Source organism: Monodon monoceros, unplaced genomic scaffold (assembly GCF_005190385.1).
Source record: "Monodon monoceros isolate NGI ecotype Baffin Bay Population unplaced genomic scaffold, NGI_Narwhal_1 Super_Scaffold_21, whole genome shotgun sequence".
Classification (NCBI taxonomy): Eukaryota; Metazoa; Chordata; class Mammalia; order Artiodactyla; family Monodontidae; genus Monodon; species Monodon monoceros.
The window spans coordinates 20616388-20630648 of NW_021703778.1; the positions used below are offsets into that span (position 1 = coordinate 20616388).

Genomic DNA, 14261 nt, shown 5'->3' on the forward strand with positions numbered 1-14261 from the left:
CCCCTCTGAGGTCCGCGAGGCTCCACGCTGGCCTGGCCCCTGGAGAGGCAGAGACCTCATTCTCCCTCTCCTCGAACTGTGATCAGGGACACGGAGGAAATACCGGCTTCCTTCTCATTCTTTGCACGAGGTGGGATGGCCGGCAGTTTGCGGGGAGGCTGACTGCTGAATGTAGGGAACGTGGCTCTTCCCCCTTTGTTGTGTAGCCGCGTGCCTTGCGGGATCTTAGCTCCCCGACCAGGGATTGAACCCGCGCCCCCTGCAGGGAGGCACGGAGTCCTAACTGCTGGACCGCCAGGGTCGTCCTGGCTCTTCCTCTTTTTCCAGATTCCAGATCCACCGAGAAAAGTAGAAAGGTGGTCGTTGGGGACGATCAACCTCTGACACGGACCACGCCTCTGTCATCCTCCCTACGCGAAGGTGATCTTTCCCTCCGTTCTTTTATCGGTGCACTGGCAGGTCCTGTCTCGGATATGTCTGCCCCCGAAAGGACTACGCTTTCTAGGAACCCAGTGCCTCCATTTCCTCCTATTAACCCCCTCCCCACTTTTCCTGGACTGCAAGATTTTTAAAAAGCTACAACGAGACAACATTAATAGAGGACGCCAAGAATCTGCCTTTAGTGCATCCAAAAAACACTTTCCACAGACCAATGAGACGGTGTAAGCACAGTGGCTTTGTAGTTCAGGAAATAAATAAAATAACTGCAGAGAAAACTGCCTGCCTCGACCAGACACACTCAGGACGGCGGAGCCTGCGGTCACTGCCCTGCGTCACACAAGCTTGGATGCTCAGAAGGGGGCAGAGTCATGAAGCGGTGACACAGGCACTCGTGGGGATTCGCCAAACAACAGTGTCTCCTCTTCTAAGGGCTCTAATTATCCCACAATAACCACACCTCTTAAATTTATTCCCTAAAAGGTTTTTTTGGGGGGGCGGAGAGGGGTGAGGAGAGGAGGGATGACAGGGCGGGAGGTGGCTGTTTGGGTTAGAAAATGGCGTTGAAAGCTTCCAAGGTGTTCTGATCTCACTACCTGACGATCTGTAACGGGCACGTCCGTGACCCCATAAACACCTGCGTCACTTTCTTCCTTCACTAACCTACTTCCAACTCACCAGGAGACCGGTCAACAACTTGGTGTGCGTGACGCTGGGCCAGACAAGTCATTACTGGTTCTCTAGATGGGCCAGAGGAACACTCTGAGTCTGAAGGACCAGAGGAAGAAAGTCCCTTGTTGGGCTCTGAGTCCTTTTTGAGCATTATTCTATGACAGTAAGTGTTTTTGGAGGTGAGAAAGCGGTCTGGAAACGGATGTGGGCAGCATCAACCTCTTAACATCTACTGCAGTCTCACTGTTTTCTTCACTTTAATTGTCACTTAACAAGTGCTCGTTGGAGCCGTCACTGGGTGATGTTTCTAAGAAAGAATCTAGTTCATTAGTTGTCAACAACCTAGGTACCTCCTCACCTTGCCTATTTTCAGTACCCTCCCCAGTCCCATGAAGAGGGACACAAGAATGAAGGTGTAATTTGGGGGCATGAGCTTGAAACAGTCGGTTTATATTGATATCAACTCAGCCTGTATGGATCAAACAGGAATGGAGCAAAGGAAAGGGAAACTTGGTTCTAATGATATTTTGCTTATGAATTACCAAAATAAAAGTACACGCCTCCCCACAGCTGGGCCCTGATATTTGCTTTTTTTAAAATAGATGGTCATGGACACAAATTGAAAAATCGTGGTGATTTCCTTATAAGGATGAAGAAACTAAGAAATACAATTCCAGGTCCTCAGGAGCTCCTTGCTTTTGAATATTTCCTGGGGTGGCAGAAGTGGTGGCCCCCCTCAGCTGCGGCTAACAACCTGTGGTCCCTTGGGCACATCATTTAACCCTGCAGGCTTCTGTTTCCTCATCTGGATCATGAGTGAGGCACCTGGATAGATGATCTTGAAGATTCCTTGTGATTATGAAATGGGATGATTTGACCAAGCTCTGGACTCTGGAGAGAAAAAGTGAGGAACACGGATTTCTGTGGAAAGCAAGTGCCATGTCACTGGGAGGTTAATGAAGACCTGCTGGATCCTGGTCTGTCCCAGAAAGGGGGCAGATCTTCCTTTCGATAACAGGACCCCAAGGTTGGCAAGAGGTCACCTGGCAGAATTCAAGGTCTGAGATGCTAATGAGCTGCACTTCAGCTACTTGGGTGGTTTCCTTTGCAAATGACCGACCTCAGAGGAGCGCACACTAAGTATATTGCCTGAAATAAAAACAAACCACCCTCCGAGGGCTTCACTCTCAGTGGTGACAGCTACAAGGAAACGGGTCCGACCATGGTTATCGTGCTTTATTTAACCCAATAGAGCATTTTGTCTTTGATAAGCAGGTGTGTTGGTTCTATAACATCAAGTCAAATTTGAAGTTCACTGCCATCTTCTTTAGCTAAGCCCCAAAGCAGAAAGAAGTAAGGAAAGGGTCTACTCCCTGCATTTACATTCTAATATTTTTAGGAAGGGCGGGGAGATATTTGTTTTCTGAAGGCAAAGGTTCAGAGAAAAAATATCACTGGATCTTATTCCAGTTTAAACCTAGTTTCTTATTGTCCAGAGGAGCAGAATTTAGTGTCACTCCCAAATAATCATCTTTCCCAGATGATACTTTAATGTCTTAAAAAAAAAAAAAAAAAAAAAAGCAATAGGGCTTCCCTGGTGGCGCAGTGGTTAAGAATCCGCCTGCCAATGCAGGGGACACGGGTTCAAGCCCTGGTCCCGGGAAGATCCTACATGCCACGGAGCAACTAAGCCTGTGAGGCACAACTACTGAGCCTGCGCTCTAGGGCCCGCGAGCCACAACTACTGAGCCCGTGTGCCACAAGTACTGAAGCCCTCGCGCCTAGAGCCTGTGCTCTGCAACAAGAGAAGCCACCGTAATGAGAAGCCTGCGCACTGCAACAAAGAGTAGCCCCTGCGTGCTGCAACTAGAGAAAAGCCCGCATGCAGCAACGAAGACCCAACACAGCCAAAAATAAAATAAATAAATATATATATAAAAAAGCAATAGCATGCATTATATATACATATTCCCTCAGTAGTTCAATAAAGGTAAAAGTGGACAATTCCATTTCACAATGGAGAAAACTAAACAAAGAGAGATGAAATGACTTGCTCTAGATCACAGTCCTTCAGCTCTTGGTCAAGATGTCCACACACTTTAGAAGGAAAATGAAACTAATTCCTCTATCACATTCTTTAGATTAACTGGTTTTTAAACCTCTGCCCAGGGCATGAACTTTTGTCGGTTTCTAGCCCTAGACACTCAAATTCTTGACTTATGCACGATGTGAATACCTTTCTGTCTCAAATCCTGTACAGCCTCCCCAATCCTGACCTCCTCCTGTTCATGTCTCAGCAGCAAAGGCATTCCCTCTTTTAAGGCTACACCATCCACTTACTGAACATTTTTACGGCTTTGTGCCCTGTCCCGTACATTAGTGCATAACCTAATCCTGGGACAGCTGGGAAGGCAGGCATGGGGGCTGCTGCCCTGGGGCTGGGGACACGCAGGACAGATCCTCACACACACTACTCCAGGCGCCAGATAAGAGGCTTAGAAGAGGGTTTGATTCCATCCGTCCAACCTCCATCCCCTTCAGTCCATCAGTTTTCACCTCTCGCTGGCCTCTTCCTTTCCTGCCCTGTTCCGCCTCCTCCTGAATCTAGAAGTATGTTTACGTTTCTCCATCTTAAAATTTTTCCTCCTATTGACCCTGCTAGACTTTGTAAAAGAAACCACTACATTTCATGAAAGTGTCATATGTCAATACATAATTCCCGCCTCCAGGCTCACATCCGCCCTCCTCTCACGGCCTCCGGAACCATGACATCCCTGCCACCGCTGCAGTGATTGGCCGCTTGGGGGTGAACCGCCTGCCCAGTGGCGAAACTCAAATGCCTCTTCTCTGCGCTCACCTTCATCTCCTTCCTGCTTGGTTCCCCGGATACCAGGCTTCCCCGGAGCTCCCTTCCCACCACCTGGCTCCTCCCGACTGTCCCCAAACATGGTTCTCAGCCAAGGCTTCACCCCCCAGGCCCCTGCTCTGCTGTGTTTGGTGATTCTAGCTCAATGATCCCACCCAGGCCCCACCTGGCTGACATCTTCCCACCTCCCCGCCTCTGCAGCTGACCCAGGGCAAGGTCGAGGATCAGGGAACCCATCTGCTTTGGGGATGTATTTAAATGAAAGGCCAGTTCGCATGTGCCTCAGCTCAACGTGTATAAAACCAAACCACCTTCCACTATAAACTTTTCCTGCTCCCGGCTGCCCTCTCTCTACTAATGAAAGCGCTGTCCTACTGGTCCCCAGGCTCAATACACTTCCGTCTTCAACTCCTTCCCTTTGTCTCGCTCACATCCAATTGGTACCCAAGTGCCACCACTGACACTCTTGCGCTCAAAGTCCTTACATGGCTCTTCACTGCCTGCAAGAGGAAGTTCTAGCTCCTCAGCCACGGCTTTCAGGGCCCTCCCTCCCTGGTTCCTATTTCCCATCCATCTCCTGCTGGTGAAAAGTGAGATGCATTTCCATTTGCTGACTGAATGCTTTTTCTGTGTTTTCTCACGCTTGACACATCTGATAAATCTCCCATTTCTACCTCCCCAAATCCTATCTGTCTTATAATTTTGGCTCCAACGGCAACTCTCCTGTTAAAAGTTACCCTCATTTCCTCAAGACAGAACCTCTGCTGTCACTGACACCTTGTGCCTTATCTGATTCCTGCTCTTCAACCAGAAGAGTCCAGGTTGGGGCATTTTGCTTATTTTTTTTTTGCATGTGACCACTGCATCCAGTTTAAGGGATTAAGCCACATACAAATGAAGCATTTATATTTTGCCGCTTTTAAGTCTTAAAGCGTGGACCTTAGATTATAAGCCTCTGGGAAGTTGTGACTAGAGTCAAGTTTTGTTGCTTTTTCCATCTAATATAAAACACAATTAAGCACTCCATACATGCTTTTACTAGTGCCAGCAATGATAACATGGTTATATCAGACAGCAACATAGATAATTTGGGAGGCGGGGGAGTCTCACTCAGTGGCTGCGTTGTAGAGAAGACAGCCTCTGAGCTCACACACACCTCACAAGGGGCCATGACGTGGACCTGCACACGATGCAGGAGGCTGTGCAGGGCAATGTTTACACTGAATCACGGACACAGCACAGCCTCCAGAGCCACTGAAGCAAACACGTGGAGAACGAGAGCCCCTATCTAAAAATATTGAAAAAGTGCACCCCGAACAAAGCAGGACCGAAGTCCTGAGTGACTGACAGCCCTACGAATGAAGGATGGGATGTGTCCACCCCCGGGGCCAAGCTTGCAGAAATCCAAGCTCTGCGGCAAAGGGGAGGACCATACGTTATCGTCACCCACTCGGCGGGGCAGCTTTAGTTAAGCTTTAAATTAGCTCAGGACTATTAAGAGACTGCGCCAGGGCAGGGGCATCTCATCGACTGCGCAGGGCAGCCCGGCCACCGTGCGAAGCTGTTCTGATGGCAGGCGCTGAGATGACTCTGGCAGCTCAGGAAACGAATGAATGAGACAATGAGCTGCGGTTCTGCTATTTGGACCAACAGACTTCTCATTTCCTTGACGGTAAGGGAAATTTAAAGGTAATTCCACATCAAAACGCCCAGCACATGCAGGGGCCGTCAAAACTCCAGTTGGGAGGTTTTGCATGCTTTTTCTTTTTTAAACCCTAGAAGCAGAATGATGAATGCCAAATAAAGAAGCATTTACTGGAAAGATGGACCACTCCCAGTGATTATGTTTTAAATGCCTAAGGACTTTTGAAATATTTGCTTTTCATGAAATGCCTCTGTTGAGAAGCCACGGAGCAGAAGTGCCAAGGACACCTTCCTCTTTTTTCTGGTTTTGCCACTTAGCAAATCTAATCTAACGGTGGATACTATTCTCAGAGCTCTTTGTTGCATTAAGTGTATAGAAAAATGGTACAGGTTACAGAAGAGGGAGAAAGTAGAGAAAGATCTCTCCTTTCCCCACCTTGGTCTAATTCACAAAATTTCAGCATAAGGTATACAAAAAAGTTGGTCATGAAAAGTTTTTTTTTAAAGGGTGTAGAAGCTATAGTTTATATTTAAAGACTAATAACCAAATCCTTTTACCACAGTGGGAATTTAGTCAATACGTCTTTTAAAAAGCTAATGTTAAAATATAAACGACATGAGGGCAGGGGTTTGGTCAGCTTTGTCCACTGGTGTTTCAAATGCCTGGAATCGTTCCAGGTACATAGTAGATGCTCAATACATATTTCTTGACTGAATGAAAAGAATATATCAGGAAATTATAGTCACTCTAGTGACATTTTATTTATGGAACATTTTACATAATGTTCAATCCCATTAGCAATGCTGAAAATAAAGCGAGCCCCATAATGTCGAGAACAAGTTAACATGTGGAAACCTTCTAGAAAAAAAAAAGTACAAAAGGGTAAAACCTACAAAAAACAAGCAAAAAATGGAATGTCCATTCTCTTTCTGTAGCAATGAGGATGTAAGACTGTTTGACGGATTCAACCCCACAAGTAAAGAGCTGATTTTAAAAACCAACTTGCTTTCTGCTTGATGACGACACTTTAACGTGTAGCTAACGAAGGGGAAAACTCGACTGCCTGAGATTCACTTGCTTGATAATAAGCAATGAGGAAAGACAGGCCTAAGGGGAAATGTGGGCAGGTAAGAGACCCAGGTAATTTCCAAATGAAGAATGGATCCCTGAATTAATAACACGCTGAAGAGCAGCATAGGAAAAAAATACCCCCAAAGTTAAATGGGACCCTGCTTCATGGACCCTGTTGGAGGCCCACCTGAGGGCGGTTGGCGAAGCACACGGAATTTAGAGCGCGTTTGAGGTTGGTCTTTCAAAAGCCCATATCAGAGGAGATGGTTCTTTTCAAGTGAAATCCCTTTATCTGACCTGAGACTCTTACTTATTCTATATCACGACATCAGAATGTTTTGAAAGCCAATCTTCGTAAAATTATTGGAATAAAAACCCTGCTTTCTATGACCTTGTTCTAATGTGCACTGGTATTGATTCATTCTTCAGAAACCTGTCAGACCTGAACATCCACCTGGCAGGGGCGCGGACTACGCCACACGTCACCACGACAGACTCAGGGTCCTTAGGGACGTGTGCGCTGAGCTAGACGGAACACGCGGCTTTCAAATCTTTCTCTCTGAGCATTTCTACTTGCTGTTCAACTGAAGTAACACTTGAAGTATGCATGACACTGTGCATGACACACTGTTCCAAATGCAAGAGGGGTTACGAGTAAAGAAACCGTTCCTACTTTACAGGACTTACTATCTAGAAGGTAGAGAGACAAGCGCCCCAACAACCAGCCTGCGAAGGAAATAAGTGTTTTAGAAGAAGGAACGTCCTTTGACAGTACAGGAGGGCAGACTTGAGGCACTGATGGACCATTGCTTCCCCGCTCAACGGTTCCTCTTTCCCTCCAATCCGCCCTCAGGGAGCTTCTAATACAGCTCCTTACCAAGGAGCCTGCGTGTGACCCAGGTTTAGAATGACGTACGTATTTATATTAGAAATACACTGTGGAAGCAATTAATTCTTTCCGGAAGGCTTCATGGTGGAGATGACATTTGCACTGATTCTTAAGAGAGAAGTATGAGACTACTAAAAGCAATTTTTATTAATTACTAGAAACCTTTTTTTTTTAACTGCTGCTTAATCTATGGAAAGCAGTATAAACTATACTTTTTATAATGTGCGTTAAAAACACCGATTTTAGACCTACTCATGAATCTTCCCAACCATTGACACTGTAATAAAGGAGTGATGTAGGAGGTTTTCACAGGAGGAAATTGGAGAGAAGATATTCAAGGCAGAGCAGCCAGTAGGTTTAACAAAGGCAAGAAGGCCGACAGTGTGTTTCGGGGAGGAAGAATCCCAATGTTGCTGGAGGGTAGACTGCTGGGGGCTGGGGGGCCGCGGCAGTTCTGGGGAGAAAGGATGGAGGCGGGTCAGGGAGCTCCCTGAAGGCCATGCTAAGGAGTTTGTCCTGCTCTAGCTAAGACCACAGTGAACCGCGTGAAAGTGTCTGAACCGAGCTGTTGGCTTTGTTAACAGTGTGCAAGATGGAGCTGGTGGCGGCACTAATGGGACAAAAGGAGCTTCACCCGGGGGGGTGTCAATGGGAGAGGAAAAAAGATGTTTCAGAGAGAGAACCGACTGGACACGGTGACTGATGGGATGACAGTGAACCAGAGGCTGGCTGCAAAGGTCACTTCACCGACTTGAGCCTGGGTCAGTGAGAGGCGGAGGGTGTCTCAACGGGGATGAGAGGCGGTGGGAACAACAGGTTTCTGGAAGAAGGTTGGCTTCAGACTCCCCGAGGTCGTGGCATCACTCGGCAGCCTGGGGAGATGGCCTCCCCCAGCGCCCTCTGTCTGTGCCTCTCTCCTGGCCCCATCAGACTCCAGCGTGATACTACTGCCCCCGCATGTGACGGCTTGGACAGGGCAGTGCAGGCCCAACTCATTTTCATGGGCTTGCCCTGCCTAGCAGAAGGCTCCGGAATGTGGGCTAGGTCTGCCTGTGAATCCATCTCTTCCCACGATGCGAGTTCTCGTGTGACACACGTGCAGAGACACTTAGTGGGGGGACAAAACCTCTCGTAACACTGAAGGGCTCTGGGATGACTCGGAGGATAACTTCCGGGTCCCCAAAGCTCATCCAGCCCGGTGATAGTGGTGGGTGACACTGGAGGGGCCCACTTGCTGGCCCTCCTTATGTGAGGAGCCCGGGAAAGGTCTGAATCCCACGGAAACACCCCCGGTCTCTGTTCCCCTCAAAGAGTCCACAGGAAGCTTCACAGCCTGCAAGGAGGCGGGCCGTGCCTTGAAGATGGGAAAAAATACTGCCTAGACTTCAGAGTGAAAACTATGTGAAAAGCCAATGGTAGGAATGGAAAAATGCTCCCTAGCATTTTAAAATGCCTTCCACTGTCGACAGAAATTATCTATTATCCTGAAGCGTTCACTTGACTGAGTGCACTTACAGAAGCATTTGGAGAATTTTAAAACATCCTTTTATAAAAAAAAAAAAGAAAGAAAACAGAAGAAGGTCAGTGGAATAATGTGGTACATGAATGCAACATTATGTTTCAGACAGTAAATGCCAGAGAAATGTTCGCGTGTGGTAATGATAACCCTCTTGCGCAAGTTCTCAAAATTACCAGGCAAAGGCAACAAATCTACAAGCTGGGTAGAAGACAGATATTATCTTTCTTTAAGACCTAGCCACATGCCTTACAGACAATTTGCCTCTTTATACCAATATCGAGACTCATGCCTCAAAAACAGGTTGAAAATCGGGTAAGAAGAAATGACCCAAGAATTAATTAACTAAATACGAGACTGAAGTAAACAAAGGAAAAATTATCATATCAAAATGAAAGACAAGAAACACGATTAAATTAGGCTTCAAAAGACCTCAGAGAAACTCATTAAAGGCATAACATGCATTTACCTGGTTTTTATTTTTTCATGATTTAATTTCTAATTTTATTCCCTACCATCTGATAATTGGAAGAAACACTTATTCTAACCATGGGCAACTGAGATGATTTTTCTTTTTTTGTTTTAATTTTTAACTCTGCTTTCTTTGAGAAATGTTCTCAAAGGTTGAATCATTTCATCACCAAAATGACTGAGATGATTTTAATGTTTATTTCAAGGCCAGGAGACAAAGAAACCTATTTATTGCTGAAGGGGATTTTTTTTTTTTAATTAATGCTTAATTTTTTATGTCTTAAAGCACAGACCGTTTAAAATCATTTATAATGATGCTGTAGGGAGCTTGTTCCTGGGTATGCAAAACAGAAATGATAAATTTACAATTATTAAAAAAATTAATAGTTTTGAGGACTGAGTTGTCCCTTTACTTTCTAGATGGATTTGTCTGAAGCATAAGAGACATCTATCTTTAAAAACAGGGTAAAAACAAGGCCTGTGCAGGAGGGTGGGCTGAAGCTTTGATTCACTTTACAGTTTGAACGGACTGGTTCACGGTTCAACTGGAAGCCCTGTTTTTCATTATTTAGAAAATAAAAAATCATATTGGCCTTGGGACCAGCTTTCTTTCCCTTTTATTTCCTGGGAAATTGCTCTGATGAAGTGGAGAGTCATGAATTCTTACTAACCACCTTTCCTGTGACTTTGAAAGAGTCCCTGGTGGAAATTAGACAAATAATTTACTTGCACTTAAATGCCAGATTTTTTTTAGTTACACTTAAGAAAAATAATTGAAACGTAGATTTAAACCGTTTCTGCTGCTACACTTCAGCATTCTAATCAAATACTTTCAGCTCTTATGCAAAGCATTCCTCAACAGAGAAGAGAAAAACCACTCTCCCTGACACCTCTGTTGGCAGAATTTCCGGAAGGGCCAGACACCACGTTAAGAGCAGAGGGAAGGACGCTTGGCTGAGGTGGGAAGAAAGAAAATGCATCTCAGCACACATTTTCCCTTTCATTCAGTTCTCAGGAAGAAGCTGAAAATGGTCAGATATGTTTCAAGTTCCTTAAATATTCTGGCTATCTTCTTAGGCTTTTGAGTGCCCTGCATTTTAAGAAGGTCACTACGTATTTGTGCTCCTGACCATACTGGATGGAATGGATCCATGTACATGGACCTTCTCTCTTACCCCTCACCCTTCACCTCTCACCTCTCCCTCCGCCCCTGCTCAGCACCACGCCTTCCACGTGAGGCTGTGATCGTGCCAGGCCTCCTCCTGCCTCACAGCCAGTACTTGCTCTGTCCTCTGCCTGGACACCCTTTCTCTGGATTATCTACGTGCTTCCTTCACTTTCCTCAGGTTTCTGCTCAAACGCCACCTTTCCAGAGGGGGCAAGGCTTCTTCAACCCTTTGCACTCTCTCCATCTTATCCTGCCCGGTCTCTCTGCTCACAGCGCTTGCCTGGCACACACGACTGCGCATTGTCCGAGTTCCCCTAACAGACTGGGAGACTCCCGGGGGCGGGGAGTGTACATATCCTTTCACTGCTGGGTCCCCAGCACCCAGGCCAGCGCCTAAGGCTATACAGACGCTCAGAGCACTAACTGTCAATTATAATATCGACACTGATCAGCTGGCAGACACTTTTGCACTTGGCTTCTTAAACCCACGAGCCTTCTTAAAGGAGAACAAGATGTTCGAGTTATCAATTCTGATTCTCTGGAATGTCCTGGGCACATATATATGCCCAGATATCACAAAGGAAGAATATATTTTCGTAAAGTCGAATGAACCTTGCCAAGCAAACAACAGGCCACATACCCTTAACCCAAATGTCCATCACGAGAATGGCCACTTCTGGAACAGCAGAATAATTTCAGTGTTAACTACAATAGTAAACTCTTTAAGGGCTGATGGGCCAAACGGTGGACTCTGGCTCCTCGCCATATAAGGAAAAGTCTTCACAGAAAAAAGAGTTTTCTTTTTTCTCCACCTTGTTACCAACCATGTGGTGAGTTTCTGCTGATTTCTCTAAATGCAAGGGAGTCAAGGCTGAAAGCCAAGGTTGGAAACATTACAATCATTGACTTTTGCCAAAATAAAGTCAATATTGCTTTCTCTTAAAAAAAAAAAAAAAAAAAGCCAATCTTCTTCCTTTTCATATGAACAATTAAAAAAGCATTCAGATTTTGAGGGATGTTTAGTTGTTTCACTCTGAACAAAATATAGTTAAAAATACCAGCTGCTGACTAAAGATCCATGTATAAATGTATAAAATGCATGTACAATGCTCTGTGCTGTTTTTAAATTTTTATTGGAGTAGAGTTGATTTACAATGTTGTGTTAGTTTCAGGTGTACGGAGTCTGTGCTGGTTTAATGTCATCTTTTCACAGTCCTCACAGGGAGACGATAATTCTCATTTAAAACACTTTTCAAGCTGATTTCTAAAACAGATACATTAGCGAGATCAAATATTTAATTTGTTTTTAAGAAAAAAAATCACTATTATTTTCATGAGCGGGAATATACCATGTCAAAAATGTGTATGTCTTAAAAAGGATTTAAATAACCAGTTTATGTTTTGCATTAGAGTTATAACTTAATCTCTTGAAAAAAACGACAAAGCTGATGTCTCAGGAATATTATCTGTTGCACGAAATGAGGCCCACATGTAGTCATGGTACGTTTTTGAAGACATTTCAAGAATGAAGGCAACGTCCCATGTGCTGTTGCTTTGAGATGAGGTGGAGGATACAACTTCCAGCCTCTCCTAAACATCTCTTAGGTTTCTCCCTCAAAACTGTACTCAGAAGGAAATGTGTTAGAAACACAATGTTTTGTAAACAAATCAAGGGCTGTGGCAGCTTCACTGCTCCCTGAAGTTGGAAGCCTTAACAAAGCTGGTCCGCCAGGTGCTGTAGCTTTCCTTCTCCATTTTTCTGAAAGAAATCTCCACACTATGACATAAAAGCGTGTTGGACAGTTAGCTCATCTTTTGGGAGCAGCCGATAGAGGGCCCTGGGGGTTCCAGTTAGGAGGGGGCTTGTACGTTGTTCAGGCCAACTCCTCCACGTACCAGAGGAGAAGGTGAGATCATCCATCAAGGCCCAGAAAACACAGAGAGGAAGGCAAGCCAGCTAAACGCTTCTTAAAAAATAAATCCCGGTGTCTAAGCAACCACATTAGGTCTGGCTCCTATGAAAACGAAAACGGCATCTGCCTTTGAATAAGGCAACAGAATTTCTGAGGGGGGGGGGGGGGGGAGAAAAAAAACCACTTTAAATGACACGGCCCGGAATGGGACCACAAAGGAACAACAAAGATGGTCCCCTCTAGGCCACGGTGTTGAAAATCAAATGTAAAGGATGGAGCTGGTGTGAAATATCATGACGAAGATGATTCGGGATTTTGAGATTTAACAGAGAATTCTTAAATTGCTAAACCAAAACCAAAACCACCACCACAACAACAAAACAAACAGGAGAAAAGAGCATTCCTGAGAGACTTCCTCATCTTGGGGAAACCTCACGAGGACTGAAGCGACAGCACATTTTTCAAACAAAATGAATGTGCGAGAATCAATACCAGGGTAGACTCCCTCGCAAAACCTTTTTTCTCATTTTATCCTTGGAGGATAAAAACACACACGCTCAAACTTTGTTTCTTTAAAAGATACGTGCACCCCTATGTTCACAGCAGCACTATTTACAATAGCCAGGACATGGAAACAACCTAAATGTCCATCAACAGAGGAATGGATAAAGAAGATGTGGCACATACATACAATGGAATATTACTCAGCCATAAAAAAGGACGAAATAATGCCATCTGCAGCAACATGGATGGACCTAGACATTATCTATCTAAGCGAAGTAAGTCAGAAAGAGAAAGACAAATATGCATGATATCACCTATACGTAGAATCTAAAATATGACACAAATGAACCTATCTATGAAACAGACTCACAGATATAGAGAACAGACTTGTGGTTGCCAATGGGGGATTTGGGGAGGAATGGACTGGGAGTTTGGGATTAGCAAATGCAAACTATTATATACAGAATGGATAAGCAACAAGGTCCTCCTACTGGACAGCACAGGCAACTACATTCAATAGCCTGGGATAAACCATAATGGAAAAGAATATAAAAAAGAATGTATATATGTGTATAACTGAGTCACTTTGCTGTACAGCAGACATTAACACTGTAAATTAACTATACTTCAACGACAAAAAAATAAATTAAAAACAGGCAAACTAAAAAGGAAATTAAAGAGGTAATTAAGCCTGGTGTCCGGCTCGGTCTGAACGCGTCCACCCTGCACTTGGCACTGACCCCTGTGTCCCGTCTCCCAGAGGCAGGATGACCCCTTACCGGGACTGGTGAGGGCTCCTAGGGCGCTGCTCGTGGTGGAGAGAGGATTTGCATTGGTGGTAGTGGCTGAGGTCTGGGCTGCGGCTGCAGCCGCCGCCAGCGTTGCCAGGTTCTGTAGCTGTAAAGCATTCATGCCTGTGGGGTGGGGGAAGAGAGAGGCAACGTCAGCAATAGGCCCACTTCACCCGTTTCCAAAAAGAGAGGGCAGGGGACACGGGCAGAGAGCTCCGGGATGGCACACTCGCCCCAGCTGCCCTGGGGACTCGTGTGTCACCACGCAGCCTGTGCCAACCCAGCACCCTCTTCCTAACGCCTCCTCCCAGGCTGCG

At 45.4% G+C, this 14261-nt stretch overlaps 1 protein-coding gene across 21 annotated transcripts in view; it reads right to left on the minus strand.

The window, feature by feature from the left end:
• The window catches only part of CELF2 (CUGBP Elav-like family member 2), a 526008-nt gene that overhangs the window by 33690 nt on the left and 478057 nt on the right, over nucleotides 1-14261 (minus strand). For all 21 annotated transcript variants that reach the window (XM_029237418.1, XM_029237438.1, XM_029237436.1 and 18 more), the window contains one exon: nucleotides 13933-14067. In XM_029237418.1, coding sequence (XP_029093251.1) covers nucleotides 13933-14067 — 135 coding nt within the window. The remainder of the gene's footprint in view (nucleotides 1-13932; nucleotides 14068-14261) is intronic.